This window comes from Mesoplodon mirus (assembly GCF_964341445.2).
Source record: "Mesoplodon mirus genome assembly, chromosome: 3".
In the NCBI taxonomy this organism is placed as follows: Eukaryota; Metazoa; Chordata; class Mammalia; order Artiodactyla; family Ziphiidae; genus Mesoplodon; species Mesoplodon mirus.
Genome location: NC_138978.1, coordinates 145,020,024 through 145,036,272, shown reverse-complemented (window position 1 = coordinate 145,036,272; position 16,249 = coordinate 145,020,024). Strand labels below are relative to the sequence as shown.

The following is a 16,249-nucleotide window of genomic DNA, read 5'->3' as shown; positions in this document are numbered from 1 at the left end:
ACAAAATTCTGATTCCAAAGATCTGGGATTGTGGCTGGGAGTCTGTTTCTAATGACCATATCATGGGATTCTCAGCAGGGCCAAGACTAGAGTAAGGCAACAGCCTTGGACACAAAATTTAAGGAGATGCTAAAAACTCAGTCATCAAGATAAATCAGAGTTTAGGGTAATACTCTGAAAAATCAAAATTCATGCAAAAAATCCATGATGAACAAAATAGCGCAAATTTGAATAAACAGCGGATCATGGTCTTGCCTGGTGGTGCAGTGGTTGAGAGTCCGCCTGCCGATGCAGGGGACACGGGTTCATGCCCCGGTCCGGGAAGATCCCACATGCCGTGGAGCAGCTGGGCCCGTGAGCCATGGCTGCTGAGCCTGTGCATCTGGAGCCTGTGCTCCGCAATGGGAGAGGCCACAACAGTGAGGGGCCCGCATACCGCAAAAAAAAAAAAAAAAGAGCAGATCAGCAGCAATGCTGTGCCATCTTGGAGTCCAAGGTGAAAGGAAAATCAGTAACACTGGTCATCTCACCCTGGGTGGCCCTGATTCTTATCAGCATACCAGCCTGGGAAATCCTGTCCTAGACAGTTAGACTGCAAGTCCGTCTCTTCTCCAGGAGACACCCCTGCCTTTCCAATTTCTAAAATAATATCTCTTAATTGCCGGTTCTTGAGAAAGGCTGATCTGGAAGCAATCAAAATCTTTGGAGGTAGGACCTGGGATTACAAAACTATGCCCAGGAGAATTCAGATGCACAGTAAGGTGTGAGAAGCACTGCCCTAGGTGAGCCTCAGGTCTCCCTGGGAAAGCCGAGAGACAAGTGGTTTACCTGAGCCTGTCGCCTCCTTACCTTCTCTGTATCGATGCCTCTGGACATGGACCAGGTAGACACGATGTAATCCATGACGCGCTCGCTCAGTCCCTTGGGAACCTGGTAGAGCTTCAGGAAGTCCCGGACACTGTTAAGCATCTCATGATACCTGTTGGTGTTGGCGTACATCTGCTGGAAAATGGTTGTCACATTCCCGAAGATGGTGGCATACAGAAGTGCTAGAGGAAAGAGGAGGAGGAAAAATACATATCAGTGATCCGTGAACTAGGGCCCAAGAACGCCCAGCTTGCTCAGAGCAGGCCAATTGTCAGAGCTGCCCACCCAGTGGCAGATGCTTCTGACCTTCTCAGAAGAACCTCACCCCATGAGCCTCTGGGAGTGGACCAAAAGAAAGAGTCTCCAAACACCAGGCCACTAGGACAAACTTGTGGGAGGCAGGGCTAGGGTGGGGCAGCTGGCATGACTGGGGCCAGAAGTAGGAGATAGACAGCAGTGGGGGCTGGGGACAGGACAGCTGGACTGCTTCACTATATACGTTTTATCACAAAAAGCTTGAGCCATGCCTGAAGCCATCAGTCAAATGTGTTCTTATGTGCTCTGAACCAGCCCAAATCCAAACCTATCATCAAGTCATCTTTTTAAAGCTCTGCTATGTGCCAACTACACTACCTGCCAGAGACAGGATGGGGAATGTGCCACTCAGTCCTGGCTCTCACACAGCAAACAACATAGCAAACAGACTTTAAAAATGTAATCACAAATAATTAAATAATAGCAAGTCTGCCAACAGCATTGAAGGATGTTATATCTTTGCTTTGTATTTATTGTTAAGGTGCATGTCAACACAACAATCGACTTTACTGTGATGTGGCTCCTGGGGAAAAAAGCATGGCTTTGATATGAACAGAATAAAATCAGGTCCCCTGGAGATGTAACAAGCACCTACTACATGCTACTGTTGCTCCACCTACATAAGTGTCATGAAGAAGGACCATTATGTCATATAAAGCCCCACATTTTACATGTAACTCCCATTTGCCCTTGAATGCTAAGCTCTCTTCCAGGAAGCCTCCCCAACACTCCTCCCCTCTATCTGTCCCCGTGAGTGTGACTGCAACTCCCCAGGCATACAGATCTTCCTCGATTTACGATAGGGTTACATCCCAATAAACCCATCATAAATTGGAAATATCGTTAAGTTGAAAATGCATTTAATACACCTAACCTACCAGACATCGCAGCTTAGCCTAGTTACCTTAAACGCGCTCAGAACACATACATTAGCCTACAGTTGGGCAAAGTCGTGGAAAGCAAAGCCTATTTTATAATAAAGTGTTAAATATCTCATGTAATTTATTGAATCCTATATTAAAAGTGAAAAACAGAATGGTTGATCCTTGTGATCGCGTGGCTGACTAGGTGCTGCAGCTCACTGCCGCTGCCCAGCATCACAAGAGCATATCATACTGCATATCACTAACCCAGGAAAAGATCAGAATTCAAAATTGGAAGTACAGTCTCTACTGAAGGCATATCGGTTTCACACCATTATAAAGTCGAAAAATCCTAAGTCAGGGACTATCTGTATTTCCACTGAGCTCGTGTTATAGACACCATTTTGCAATCATATTCTTCTTTCTTTGCCTGTGCCCTTACAGTAGGCTTGAAGGCTGGACTCAGCTTTTCCTTGCCATTGCAGCCGGGGGAGCTAATGCTATACCAGTACCCAATAAATATTTGTCATATTAGTGAATTTCACATGTTTTTGCTATGCCTTACTTTAAAAATGAGTTACTATTGACATACAATGAACTGTACATGTTGACGTATACAATTTGATAAGCTTTGACATATGTATACACCCATAAAACAATCACCACAATCCAGATAGTAGCATATCCATCACCGCTAAAAGTTTTGTCATGTGCATTTATAATCCCTCCCCCTCCGCCTCCCATCTCCAAGCAACTGATGTTTTCTGTCACCATAGATTAGCTTGCATTTTCAAGAATTTTATATAAATGTAATCATACAGTATATATTCTTTTTAAACATCATAAAACACATTCATTTAAAACGTACAGTTCAATGGCTTTAGTACATTTATAGAGTTGTGCAACCATTAGCACAATCTAAGTTTAGAATATTTTCATGCCCCCCCAAAAGAAATTCCTATACCCATTTATCAGTCATTCCCCATTTCCTCCCTAATCCCCTAATCCTAGGCAACTGCAAATCCACTTTCTGTCCCTTTTGACTTCCTTATTCTGAATATTTCTTATAAATTAAATAATATATGTGGCTTCCTGTGACTAGCTTCTTTCATTTAGCATAATGTTTTCAAGGTTCATCCATGTTGTAGCATGCATCAGTACTTTATTCCTTTTTATCGTTGACAATATTATGGATAGTATGGACACTCCATATTTCATTTATTCATTCATCAGTTCATGGGCACTGGGGCCTTTCAACTGATGAATAATGCTGCTATGAACACTGCTGTGCAAGTTTTTGTATGAACATGTTTCCAGTTCTCTTGGAGTAAAATTACTGTGTTATATGGTAACTATGTTTAACATTTTGAAGAACTGCCATAGTATTTTCCAAAGTAGCTGCACTATTTTACATTCCCACCAGTGGTGTATGAGGGTCCCAAATGCCTCCATATCCTTATCAACACTTGTTATTATCTGTCTTTTTGATTATTGCCATCCTAGTGAGTGTGAACTGCTATCTCTCTGTAGCTTTGCTTTGCATTTCTCACATGACTGATGATGTTAAACATCTTTTCATGTGCTTAATAACCATTGGCATGTCTTCTTGGAGAATGTCCACTCAAATCCTGTGCTCATTTTTCAGTTGGGTTTGTCTTTTTATTATTGAGTTATAAGAGTTCTTTATATATTCTGGATATAAATCCTTTATCAGATACATGATTGGCAGATATTTTCTCACATCATGTCGGTTGTCTTTTCACTTCCTTGATGGTATGGTTTGCAGCATTAAAGTTTTTAGATTTGATGTAGTCTAATTATCTGTATTTTTTTGCTTTCTTTTCTGACTGGCTTATTCATTCAGCATAATTATTTTGAGATTTATCCATGTTGTTGCATATAGCAATAGTTTGTTTCTTTTAAAAAATGTTTTATTTTAAAATAATTATAAATTCACAGAAAACTGTAAAGATAGTACAGAGAGATTCCATGTGTGTACACTTTAGCCAGTTTCCTCACTGGTTACAGCTTACATAACTAGAGCATAATATAAAAACCAGAAGATTCACATTGCCGTAAAGTGTATGTATAATTCTGTGTCACAGTGTCACATGCGTAGATTCATGTACTGAGTACCACATTCAAAATACAGAACTGTTCCATCACCACAGCCATCCCCTTATACTACCCCTTTATAATCACTCCCCCCAGCAACCACTAATCTCTTCTCCTTTTTTTATAATTATGTCATTTCAAGAACATTATATAAATAGGATCATACAGTATGTGACCTTTTGAGAACTGGCTTTTTCCACTTAGCAGAATGTCCAAGATCCATTCATGCTGTTGCACGTATCCATAGTTCATTCCTTCTTACTGATGAATATAACCCACTGTATGGATACACCCCAATCATTTCTTTCAAACAATCTTACTCAGGCTTGGCTGACAGACTAAGGGAGGGAAAAATAATAAAGGCATAGATCTAGAAGGAAGGGAAGGAAATCTTTGGTTAAATCTGCCCAGTAGCACTGGACACAGCTGCCTGGAAAACTGAGGACACGAATCCACCCAACAAGAATTGCAAACAAGGATGGGAAAGAGGACTGCCAGCTCTGGAAAGGTGCCAGGAGTGGTGCCAATCCGAACAAAAGGAGCCAGATGAAAAGCAGAAGTGGTCAAGCCTGAATAACGCAGACACAGCTCTCCTAAGCTCATAAATAACCTCACACAAGACGGGATCGAAGCTGCTCCTCCAGCCCAGTAATATTATTGTATTACAATATTAATATTGTATCACACCAAGAGCTCTGGGTCCTACCCAGAGAAAAATAAGACAGTATTCTCTGACCCTTAATTAGAAATTGCTGTATGGAATTTGGGGGGAAGGACAGCAAAATTTTCATTTCTCTTTAGAAAATTTTGTGTTTCTTTTTGTACACATTATACATACACATCATTTAAATGGCCAAGACATTTTTTAAAATGCTTAGTCCTCTCAGCCTGCTTCCTTTTCAATTTCCTGTTCTGCAGAAGCAGCCACTTTCAATTAGCTGATTGCTCTGCTATTGATCTCCACATCTGAACATCATGCTCAAATCACTGTGTCCTGATGCTTCAGTTTCAGGCATCATCCACCCACCTCTGAGAATTTAGCTTCCTCCTACTACCCCATCCCTTACTTCCAATCTCATATTCAAACCCCACTCCTTTTCCCATTGCCCCATCCTCCCAGGATATTTATATCACCATTTTGGTGAGCCAATTATCTGTGCTTATATTATTATAACTAGATGAATGCTAGACACAGCTAAGTCATGTAATTATTCTTCATGTGATGACTGTGGTTACTTTTCATTTCCTGCAATGTTTTCTAATAATAGACTTTGTCTTTTCATTTGCTTAGCTTACCTGTCACTAATTTGACTCCAAACTCTCCCACAGATAAATAAGTTTCTTCTTAATATATTAAAACACATTAGTTGGTCTATCCACTCCATTTCCATAAAGAAGTCCCTCCTGGAGGCTTCTGAACTGATCCACTGCCAGCTGTGTGGCTGTCTCCACACCAGTATCCTGGGAAGTCACTCCACTTAATCCAGTTAGAGCCCCCAATTTCTGCACCCCGTGTCTTCTGATGTCTTGGTTTACTTGTCTTTGTTGGTTGAAGACAAACTCTAATAGCTTTCTGAGAAAGGCTATAAGGGAGCAAAACCTTTGAGACCTAACATGTTGACTTGTACTCAGTTAATAGCTTGTCTGGATGTAGAATTCTAGATTAGAAATCATTTCTCGCAGAATTTTGGAAGCATTGCCCATTGTCTTGCTGTTGAGAAGTCAAAAGCATTCAAATCCTTCATCTTTCACAGTGAACCTCTAGAAGCTCTTTTTTTCACAATGTTCTGCAAATTCATAAGGATGTACCTTTTGCTGTGGTTCAGTTTTCATCCATTGTGCTAGGCTTTCAATAAGCCCTTTCGACCCAAGAATTTATGCCCTTCATTTCAAGAACATCTTTCTGGGTTTATTTCTTATTCTTTTCTCCCTTTCTTCTTTTCTTAACTTTCCTTCAGCAGATCAAAGTGACAAGAAAAGGAAAAGAGAAGAGAGGAGAGGAGAGGAGAGGTGAGAAAGAGTACATGATTAGGGTGGTGATAGTAATCATGGGATGGAGTGAGGGAAGGGAGGGAAGGATAAGCATTAATAAGGATACTTTTTATTTCTAGTCAGCTGTCTTTCAGCATTTGGGATAAAATTCACAGTTTCTCAAAGGCAAGAGAGAAGGGAAATTGAGAGACTGTTCTATTCTATGAACCCTAGATAGAAGGAAGCGCTAGTCAAAAGCAACACATTAAGAGCAACGGCAAAGGAAGTAGGCATCGCAACCCCTAGGATCTTTGGTGGGACAGAAAGGAGACGGTCAAGGAGTGAGTCTGTCCTTTGGTTAGAAGGCATCTCTGGAATCCCAGGTGACCAGCTTCTGCAGAGCTGTTAGATCCTCACCACCATACTTTTAATAATTGGTGGGTTAAACAGACTCGTGGGCTTCTCTAGGAAGTTGGTCATTATTCATAAAGTTATTTCTGTTAGAAAATGCACCCCACCTTCTAATAAACAACTTGCACAGGATAATGGACTCCTAAACTCAAGAAGAAAAATAAGTAAGTTGCCACTTCTGCAGTTGTATCAAAGCTTAGAGATAAAGAAAGAATATGAATCATTTTCCTTTTCGTAATCATTTAAAAATCATTGCCCTCTGTTGATAGTTTATGGGTCTATCCAAACTGACTTCGTTCAGTGCAGAATTCCAGATAATAAACTGGAATTTAAAGAAGACTCTACCTTCAAACCTTTGTTTGTTTCTGTACTCTTAATTCCCAGCAAAAGTTCATCAGGGCTTTTAAAACTGTTTGGGGGCCTTACCACTAGTTTCTGATTCAGTAGGTCTTGAGTGGGCCCTAGAGAATTTTTATTTCTAACAAGTTCCCAGGTGATACTGCTACAACTGAGAACTTTGAGAAGCATGCTACTAAGACTTTCTATCTTTTATTGCAGTTCATGTTTTAATTTACCATATGTTGTCAAACTCTATGGACATAAACATTGGTTTTGATTTCTTTTTTAGGTAAGCTGGTTAGATTATTCACTGATTATTTTTTAAGAGCAGGGATAGATCAAAAGAGTTGCTTATAGGGACCTCCCTGGCAGTCCAGTGGTTAAGACATCGTGCTTCCACTGCAGGGGACGTGGGTTTGATCCCTGGTCAGGGAACTAAGATCCCGCATGCCGCATGGCCGGCCAAAAAAAAAAAAAAAAGAGTTGCTTATCTATAAAAAGCCCATTTTCTGAATATAGACTCTAACATTCTCTCTCCCTCTCTCCCTCTCTCCCCTCGCCGCTTCTTTAACTCTACCCTCCCTGGTTACCCTGCACCCCAGATTTCATAGGTACCCACAGGCAAAACTGAGGAAGTAGAAGCCCCTTCCAATCCCTGTTTTTAAACCAGATAGTGCCTGAAATTCAAGTCAATATCCATTAAGATTATGCCTCACTGCTGCTTTTTTTTTTTTTTTTTGCGGTTCGCGGGCCTCTCACTGCTGCAGCCCCTCCCTCCACGGAGCACAGGCTCGGGACGCACAGGCCCAGCGGCCATGGCTCACGGGCCCAGCCGCTCCGCAGCATGTGGGATCTTCCCGGACCAGGGCACGAACCCGTGTCCCCTGCATCGGCAGGCGGACTCCCAACCACTGTGCCACCAGGGAAGCCCACTGCTGCTTATTTTAATGATGCTTAATTTCTTCCTTTTTTTTTTTCTTTTGAAGAAAAAAAAAAGACGTTATATGAATTTCCCTTAAAACAAAATCACAAGTCTACTGATCCTAATTCCCCATTTGGCAGCCATCTGATGAGAACGAAATGCTCATTAAGTCAGGTAGCTACACTGGTGGGTTTGGGGGGGAAGGTTATTAACACACCCAACACTGGCATTGAGAGCTCAAAGCAATCCAGAGACACCCTCTCACTTCCGAGACATTCATGAGATACAGCAAGTAGAGCCTAAAAAGGCAGAGAAGGAGCTCAGTTGAATCTTCTGCTTCCTACGTTAGGTGTAGCCCAGCAAATCCTGATCGGTGAACACAGTGACTTGTGCACCCATAATATTATCTGATAAGGAAATAAAGATGCGGGCTACAGAGTTATACCTTCCTGGGTTCAAATTCCAGCTCAGTCACTTAGAGCTGTGTGGCCAGAGGCAAATTACTTCTTTTTTCCTCCATTTCTGTTAGTCTGACAAAAGGAGAAACACCTGCTCACCTCCCTGGGTTGCTGGGGAAATGGGATACTGTGTGAAAGTGCCTGGAGTACAGAGCAGGTGTACTGCATTTCCTCAAGACAGTAACCTGGAACACTAGCCTGAATGGGACTCTTGCCTTTCAATTGCATAGGTGGACTCAAAATTTATCATTACAGGAAAATATTGGGGTCCAGAAGAGAGATGTCTGAAACCAGCTCATCATGTACAAAAAGAGGCCTTCAAAGGAATCTCTAAAATCCATAAATGCTAAGAAGTTTGACATACCAGCTGAAATACTGACTACTTAGTGATTTTGAATGAAGCCATTTGTGCATGAGGAAGGACTGAAGAATAAATATAAGCAGGGAGGGGGAAGGGAGTAAGGCCTGGGAACTAGATCTAGTCCTTATTCCATGTCATCTGGCCCACATGACAGCAACACATCTATTTCTGTTAATGGATTTTTGGTCTTTGCTGCTGTTATTGCTTTTGCTTATTCTAATGTGATAATGATGGAGTGGGTGTGAGGATGTTTATATTGGCATGGTAACTGGTGACTAGCTTTTACAATCTTATTTCCTATGGCTTGAAATCCATAGCTAATGAATCTCATTGTCTGGGAAGAAATGGAGAGTAACAACGGGAAGGAAAAGAAGTAAGCTCATTGCCATGCTAGCAGAACAAGCCAGCGTACGAGAACTCAAAAAGTCCTGCTTTGGAGACTAAAAGCTGCAATTTGGAAGCCTGGTTCCACTCCCAACCTCAGGATGATCATTCACCCTCTCTAACTTTCATCATATATAATGGAGTTAATAATTACCTTTTAGTTTATTTTTAAATAAGTGGTATAAGGTACATAAAATGCTTATCACAGTACCTGGTATATAATAAATGCTCAATAAGTAATAACAAGAATTGATTGCAGGATGGTTAAGAACTGTTTCTAAGTTATTTCCTGGAAACGTTCCCTCACTAAGTTAATCATCAGATATTTTAATTCAACAAACGTTAACCCAGTACTCAGGTGAGTCATGTGCTATGCTGGGAAGCAACATGGTACAATGAAAATAGCTTGGGCTCCGAAGAGAAGGAACCCTGGGTTTGAATTATTGGCCCAGCCACTAATTCAAGTCTTAAGAGCCTCAGTTTCCTTATTTATGAAAGGGAGAGGGTAATCTCCACCTCTCAGGGTTTCTGTGAAGATTCAATGAATTAACATGACAAATGTCAACCACAACGCCGGCATGGGATAGATCCGAAATAAATCTTAGTTTTCTTTCTTGAAGCACCAAATGTTAACATCCCTCCATCAATCACCCCTGGACTCTAGTCTCCTCAGTCCTTGGCTTTGAGTGGGTACCTCTTCCTGAAATATATAGCTTGTGCTTTTCCTTAAACAGAAGACTTTGCAGAGTGCAGGAACTTTGGTGGAGTCATTTCAGGGGCATATTCCTTTGCATTCCTTTGCAGGTGCTCAGTAAATGCAATTGACTAACAATTGAAGAGACTGTTCCAAAGAGGTGAGTTTGCCCAGGTTCAATTACACAAGGTAAGAAGAGTTCTAGATCCAAATACAATGTGGGTGGGCTTTTCCCACACAGTATCACCAATTCTCCAACACCTGCTGGGTGTCTTACAGTTCGGCTCAGTTCTGAGAGCATCAGATTCCAACAAGCTGAGGGCTCAGTCCCAAGACAGCCCTCCACTTCAGATGCTAACTGCAAGTCTAGGTTGTCACCTGTGCTTCTGATTGTCTGGCTATAGATCAGAGCTTCCCACAACCCCCTCTTTGGGTTTGATTAATTTGCTAGAGTGGCTCAGAGAACTTAGGAAACCCTTTTACTCACTAGATTACTGGTTTATCACAAAAGATATTAAGGGACAAGAATTAACAGCCAGATGAAGAGACACATAGGGTGAGGCTCCAAACAAAGGGACTTCTGCCCCTCTGGAGTTTGGGGTCTAGCATGGTGACATGTGGAAACATTCTGGTTCACCAACCTGAAAGCTCTCAAAACCCATCCTTTTGAGTTTTTATGGAGGCTTCATTACATAGGCATGATTGATTAAATCATTGGTGACTGCACTCAATCTTCAGAACTTCTCCCCTCCCAGGAGGTCAGGGGTGGGACTAAAAGTTCTAAGCCTCTAATCACATGGTTGGCTCCACTGGCAACCAGGCCCCATCCTTTAATGGGATCCACAAGTCACCCATTAACACAACAAGAGACACCTTTACTGGTTTCATCACAGGAAATTCCAAGGGTTTTAGCTGTGCCAGAAATAGGGACAAAGGCTAAATTTATTTATATTTCTTATTATAAATCATAATATCCCACAAGACCATCTCAGTTTGGTCTTGGACATGGGCATTTTGTAGAAATGCAAATTCTCAGGCCCACTCCAGACCTACTGGATCAGAATCTCTGGGAATGATGCCCAGGCATTTGTATTTTTTCAAACTCTTCAGGTGATGTTGATGTACCTTGAAGTTTGAGAAGCACTGCTTTAAATCATACTCATCCTCAGAATTTCCCTATAAGTGTTAAGTCCTACCCGAAGGGAGGAGGATGGTCAGAGGCAAAAAAAAAAGATAGTGGGCCAAACTGAGGAAGCACAAAGGAGCTATGAAGAAAGCTAACCTTACTCTACCGGACAGAACAATGGAAATAAAGCCAGGAGAGAATCAAAGAGCAATCCTACAGGTCAGTAATACCTTGATGCATGGGACACTGATGGAAAGACTACACCCAGCTCTGAATTTCCTGCTAGAACTATGCCCTCACTCCTCCTCAAGTTGGACAGCTATTGCCCTGGGCACAGAAAGTGCCCCCCCAAATCAGAGAATATAAAACACTCCTACATTCCCTATTTTATAACAAGAAAAACCTGCAAGCTCTCATTTAATATCTTGCTAAGAATAGCACAAATTCCTATACCATGTTAAAACTCTGCCGTGCTGGTGACTGTCACTTAACAAGCAAAATTCTTACAGGGGAGACAGAAGGTTATTTTCAGCTATTTCTCATCTGTCGAATAAAACAACTGCTCCCACCCCACGGTAACCCATTAACAATGCAGCCTGTGCCCCCTCATTTCAACCAGTGTTTTAATAGCAACACAGATAAAGGCCCAGCAATTTCCACAGAGAATTACTTCTGCACATGAATCAAGAAGGTCAGATGCAGGTTGGAAAGGTCTCCAAATAATTTGCTACTTTCACGTATTTTGTGCCTGCTGAGTTCTTGATCGCAAAGAGACGACCACTTAGGCACAGTCATACCTGGCTAACGGTAGGCTGGCTTGCAGATTTGCAAACCCAGGTCTTGCTTTACTTCACAATGAGAGCCCTATTTCTCCAACATGAGTCATCAAAAAGAATCTAATTAACAAAGCCATCTAAAATGACATCGTTTTTAAAGCCATTTAAGCAAGCATGTTAACTACCATTGGAAAATGACCCCAGTTAAAGTTATGTCTACTAAAGTTATAAGCTCACACAAAGCTCAAACTTTTTTTTTTAAATGCTGATGTCATTTCAATGGCCTTTATTGTTTTTTATATCTTATCGGTGTATAATTGCTTTACAATATTGTGTTAGTTTCTGTTGTACAACAAAGTGAATCAGCTATATGTATACATATATCAAACTTATCTTTTACATCTCAAAATGAAAAAAAAAAAACTTTTCAGAAGGTACTACTATCACCATGGTGAGCTAAACTGCACCAGCACAATGACCACAGACAGGGCCTTTTAAAGAAATACCTCCTTCCATAATAATAAAAGAAATTAAAATCACTTTTTCATTGTTGACTACTCTGATCTCAATACCTCCAGCATCTGCTGGTTTTCCTCCCTGAACCACCATCCGTCTCCTAGGTTTTCAAAAGCAGAACTGGAGGTATTTAGTTGCTAAGTGATATGGTAGGTCCTGGTACTTCTCTCCACATTGCCTCCAAAGTAATAATTACCCAGAATGATAGATCCCTCAGCTTTCTACTGCCAAGAAGCAGAGAGTCGTAAACGATCATACTGGACAGAGCTGTCCTTTCCTGAGTCAGTGGTCCTAATCCCGACTCTGTTGTCTAATACTAGCTGTAAAGCAAGTGACTCCACCCCTTTGGACAGAGGAGGCCCAGATACTTGTTGAATGAATGAATAAGTGAATAATAGTAACAGTGATAATGACAGCTGGTACTTATATGGTTTTTATGATGTAAGAGTTATTGTTCTAATCACTTTGCATAGATGACTTATCTTAATGATAGATACTATTATTATCTTCATTTTACTCATAAGGAACCTGAGTCAAGAATGTTTCAGTGACTTGTCCAAAGTCGCAAAGCTGGTAAGAGACAGATGGAGGATCCACACCCAGGCAGGCTGGTTCGGGAACTGACTCCACCACTGTACCAGATGCCTCTCTAAACACATGTCTGCTGTGCCACATACTGTTCCAATGCTTCATTGATATTGAATATTTAAATCTCTTAACAGTCCTATGAGATAGGACTGCATCAGCCTTAATTACAGATGGGCCACAGAGAGGTTAAGTAACTTAGTCAAGGTCACACAGCTAGCAAGTATGAAGCTGAATTCAAACCCATGCAGTCTAAATACAAAGTCCATGCCCTGAATCTTTACACCAGAGTTTTTCAGCCCCAGCCCTATTGCTATGTTGGGCCAGCTAATTCTTTGCTGTGTGAAGCTGTCTTTTGTGTTACAGGATATTTAGCAGAATCTCTGGCCTCTACTCACTGATGCCAGTAGCACCTCCCAGTTGTGGCAATGAAAAATGTCTCCATATGTCCCTTGGTGGGCAAATTCACCTCTAGTTGAAAACCATTGCTCTACACTCTGCTGCCTTTCCTTGAATAAATAAATCTGCCAAATGAGGGAGTCAAACAAGAAACAGGATGCATGGGATCTAAAGTCCCTCTGATCTCCAAAAAATGACCATGATTATGAATTCTGATTATGGAATTAGAAAGAAAACTTGAAGTGGATGATAACACACTAGGCCTACTCCTGATGATAAAAACTTGGCCTTTCTCATCTTCTTAGAGACATAAAGACAATTTTCAGTCTAATGATGATGTCCATAATTGACTCTGAGGACTTCTTATAAGCCCAGATATCTGTGTTCCACAAAGATTTTGATCAGGTATGAAATAATTCTCTTGCCAATACACACACCTTGAGTCTCTGTTACATCCTTCCCACTAAGTCTGACACATCATAGCAGTAGAGCTTTAGAGTCACATGACTGAGGGTTAAATGCCAGCTCTGCTACTTACTTGATGTGTAATTTTGGGCAAAGCACTTGATCTCTCTGATATGTCTTCCTCATCTGTAAAAAGGGGATAACACCATCTGCCTTACAGTAGGGTTTTGGTAAGGATTAAATGTGATGATGTACGTGAAGTGCTCCACGCAGTACATGCCCAGTACAAGTCAGTTATTGCTATGTTATTATCATTCAAGATCCAACTCAAAATGTAAGTCTTCCAGAAGCATCCCAGATCTATCACATCTGACTTCCCCACTGTGCTCCCCAGTGTAACTAATATGTGAAATCAACAATACTCAGATGGGTCCTACCCACCCGGAACCACCATGAGCATGATTCTCAACCAGGGGCCATATTAGAATCACCAAAAAAAGCCCTTTAAAAATTATAGTTTCCTAAAATTTAGTTATACTCAGGGGTAAAGTAGGGTAAGAAGAGGTGAGCAAGTAGAGGTTTTAAAACATCTCATGATTCTTATAGGCACCATTATCTCATCCCCATCTGTGAACCTCTAAATTTGTCTGTGAGTAACCACTAGATGCCTTGTTTTGAGAAAGTCTGGTTATGTTCAACTGTTTTAAAAATGTTTAAGGAAAAGAGTGTGATGTCTTTCTGAAACAGATTATAAAACACAGGCTTAGCCAAGAAGTACTTAGTGCTAATTGGGTACTGATGATTAAAAGAATAAAACAGGGGGAGTAGTTAATTGAAGAAATTAGTACTAAGTTGATAAATGAACTTTTTTCTTAGTTGAGGAGAAATAATCATAGGTTAGCTTGAGATTTTACAGAGACTAGGAAAATATCACAGTCTTTATTTTTTTCTCTTTTCTCACTTTAAAGAGGAAAGTTTAAGAAATAATATATAGAGAAAAAGGTACTTTTAGGCCTTGAAATTAGCAAGTTCATTATGTTTCATGAAGAAAGATGGCTAAGGATACTCATCAAGTGTTAGGGGGAGAAAACAGAGCCTTCACCAGGGCTTGGAACAGCCAAGCTTTAGTGTCTGCTGTGACACTTAGGACAGGCCAAGGGTCCTGGGCTTTCTGCCCTGAATCACTGGGGCTGCAAGACAGTCAAGTTTACCCTGAGGGTAGGGAGGAAAATAAAAAGTAAGCTTAGCAGTGGTGGATGTGTTGAGTTTAGGGAGGAAAAAAAACAACATTCAGGGCTTCCCTGGTGGTGCAGTGGTTGAGAGTCCGCCTGCCGATGCAGGGGACACGTGTTCGTGCCCCGGTCCAGGAGGATCCCACATGCTGCGGAGCGGCTAGGCCCGTGAGCCATGGCTGCTGAGCCTGCATGTCCGGAGCCTGTACTCCACAACGGGAGAGGCCACAGCAGTGAGAGGCCCGCTTAAAAAAACAAACAAACAAAAAAAAAGTTCAACTTGTATTTAGCTTATTTAATAATGTATTTCCATACCTTGATAAATTTGTCCCCAAAACAGCTATCAGAAATTATTGAATTCTACTGTTCTGTTGATAGTGATGTTAATAGCAAAGCCCCAAGTGGTGAATTCCTCTAGACTTCTGATTCAGTTTCACCACGGCATCACCACTGAACAGTTGACTTGGCAGAAGCTATCAGAGGATGTAAGAACAGTGCTTAGAAAAACACAATCAGCCTTGAGAAAGTAGAAGAAATATCCCTCAGAGAATTCTGCTGGAGGGGCAAGGCCAAGGTTAGAAGGAAGCACGTGGGAAGGTGTTCCAGATGACAGAATTAACGTCTGCAAAGGAGCTGAAAGCAGGGACAGGGCAACATGGGCTAGAGAACAGGCGAGGTTATTTAGCTGCAACATAAATATAATACATGAAACCAGAGTCTGCATCTAGCTGACCCCATTTGGGGAACTGAGCAAAGAAAGGCCTTCTGCATGAGAAGATGCCAGAACTCCATCTTGAATTATTCTGATAAATGAGGGAGTGGGGATACATGGAAAATTCCAGGCAAAGGGAATAGTATGTCCAATGCATACTATTCCTTGATTTGAGAGAACAAATCTTGTCTGAGTAACTGCAAGTCTCTCAGCATGGCTGGTGTCTAGAATTCAAGGGTAGTGGTGGGGCAATCCTAACGGAAGAGCTTGGGGTATGACAAGACCCACATCACGAAGGGTGTCCTCAAGTTTTTATCCCGAAGGCAATGGAACTCCTTATCTATACTTGCTATCTCCCACCCTGAGCTCAGCACAGACATGACCAACTGAAACAGGATCCCAGGATGCAGATGCTTCTCCGCTCATGGGTTTCAAGGGAGGGATCAGAGCAGCCCACCCATCGACTGGCGTAAGGCCAAGGAAGACACTAACCGTTTCCATGTTTATGAGTGATCCACTGGTAATTTGGTTTGCCAAGACAGGGTATCAATATCTGTTACAGAATTAACTTGCCATTTGCTAATTCTGATATAAAATGTTGGCTAGTAAAAGTTTTCAAATTGCCATAGCTTCTGTAACTTTTGAAATATTTTCCAACTTAATTCAGCACAAGGCAAGGAGTTTCAGAAACATACTGAGTAAGGTCTACATGTGCAGGTTAATTGGAAGATCAGCAGTAGACCCTCCTCCCCTCCCTTAGACATCTCTCCCCCGCAGGCATACACAGAGAGCAGAGGT

The 16,249-nt window shown here is 41.5% G+C and overlaps 1 protein-coding gene across 2 annotated transcripts in view; it reads right to left on the bottom strand.

Moving 5' to 3' along the window:
• KCNH1 (potassium voltage-gated channel subfamily H member 1) overlaps positions 1-16,249 on the bottom strand; it is a gene marked incomplete at its 5' end in the record, with an annotated part of 415,199 nt that overhangs the window by 117,658 nt on the left and 281,292 nt on the right. For both annotated transcript variants that reach the window (XM_082612883.1, XM_082612884.1), the window contains one exon: positions 850-1,049. In XM_082612883.1, the coding sequence (XP_082469009.1) occupies positions 850-1,049 (200 nt within the window). The remainder of the gene's footprint in view (positions 1-849; positions 1,050-16,249) is intronic.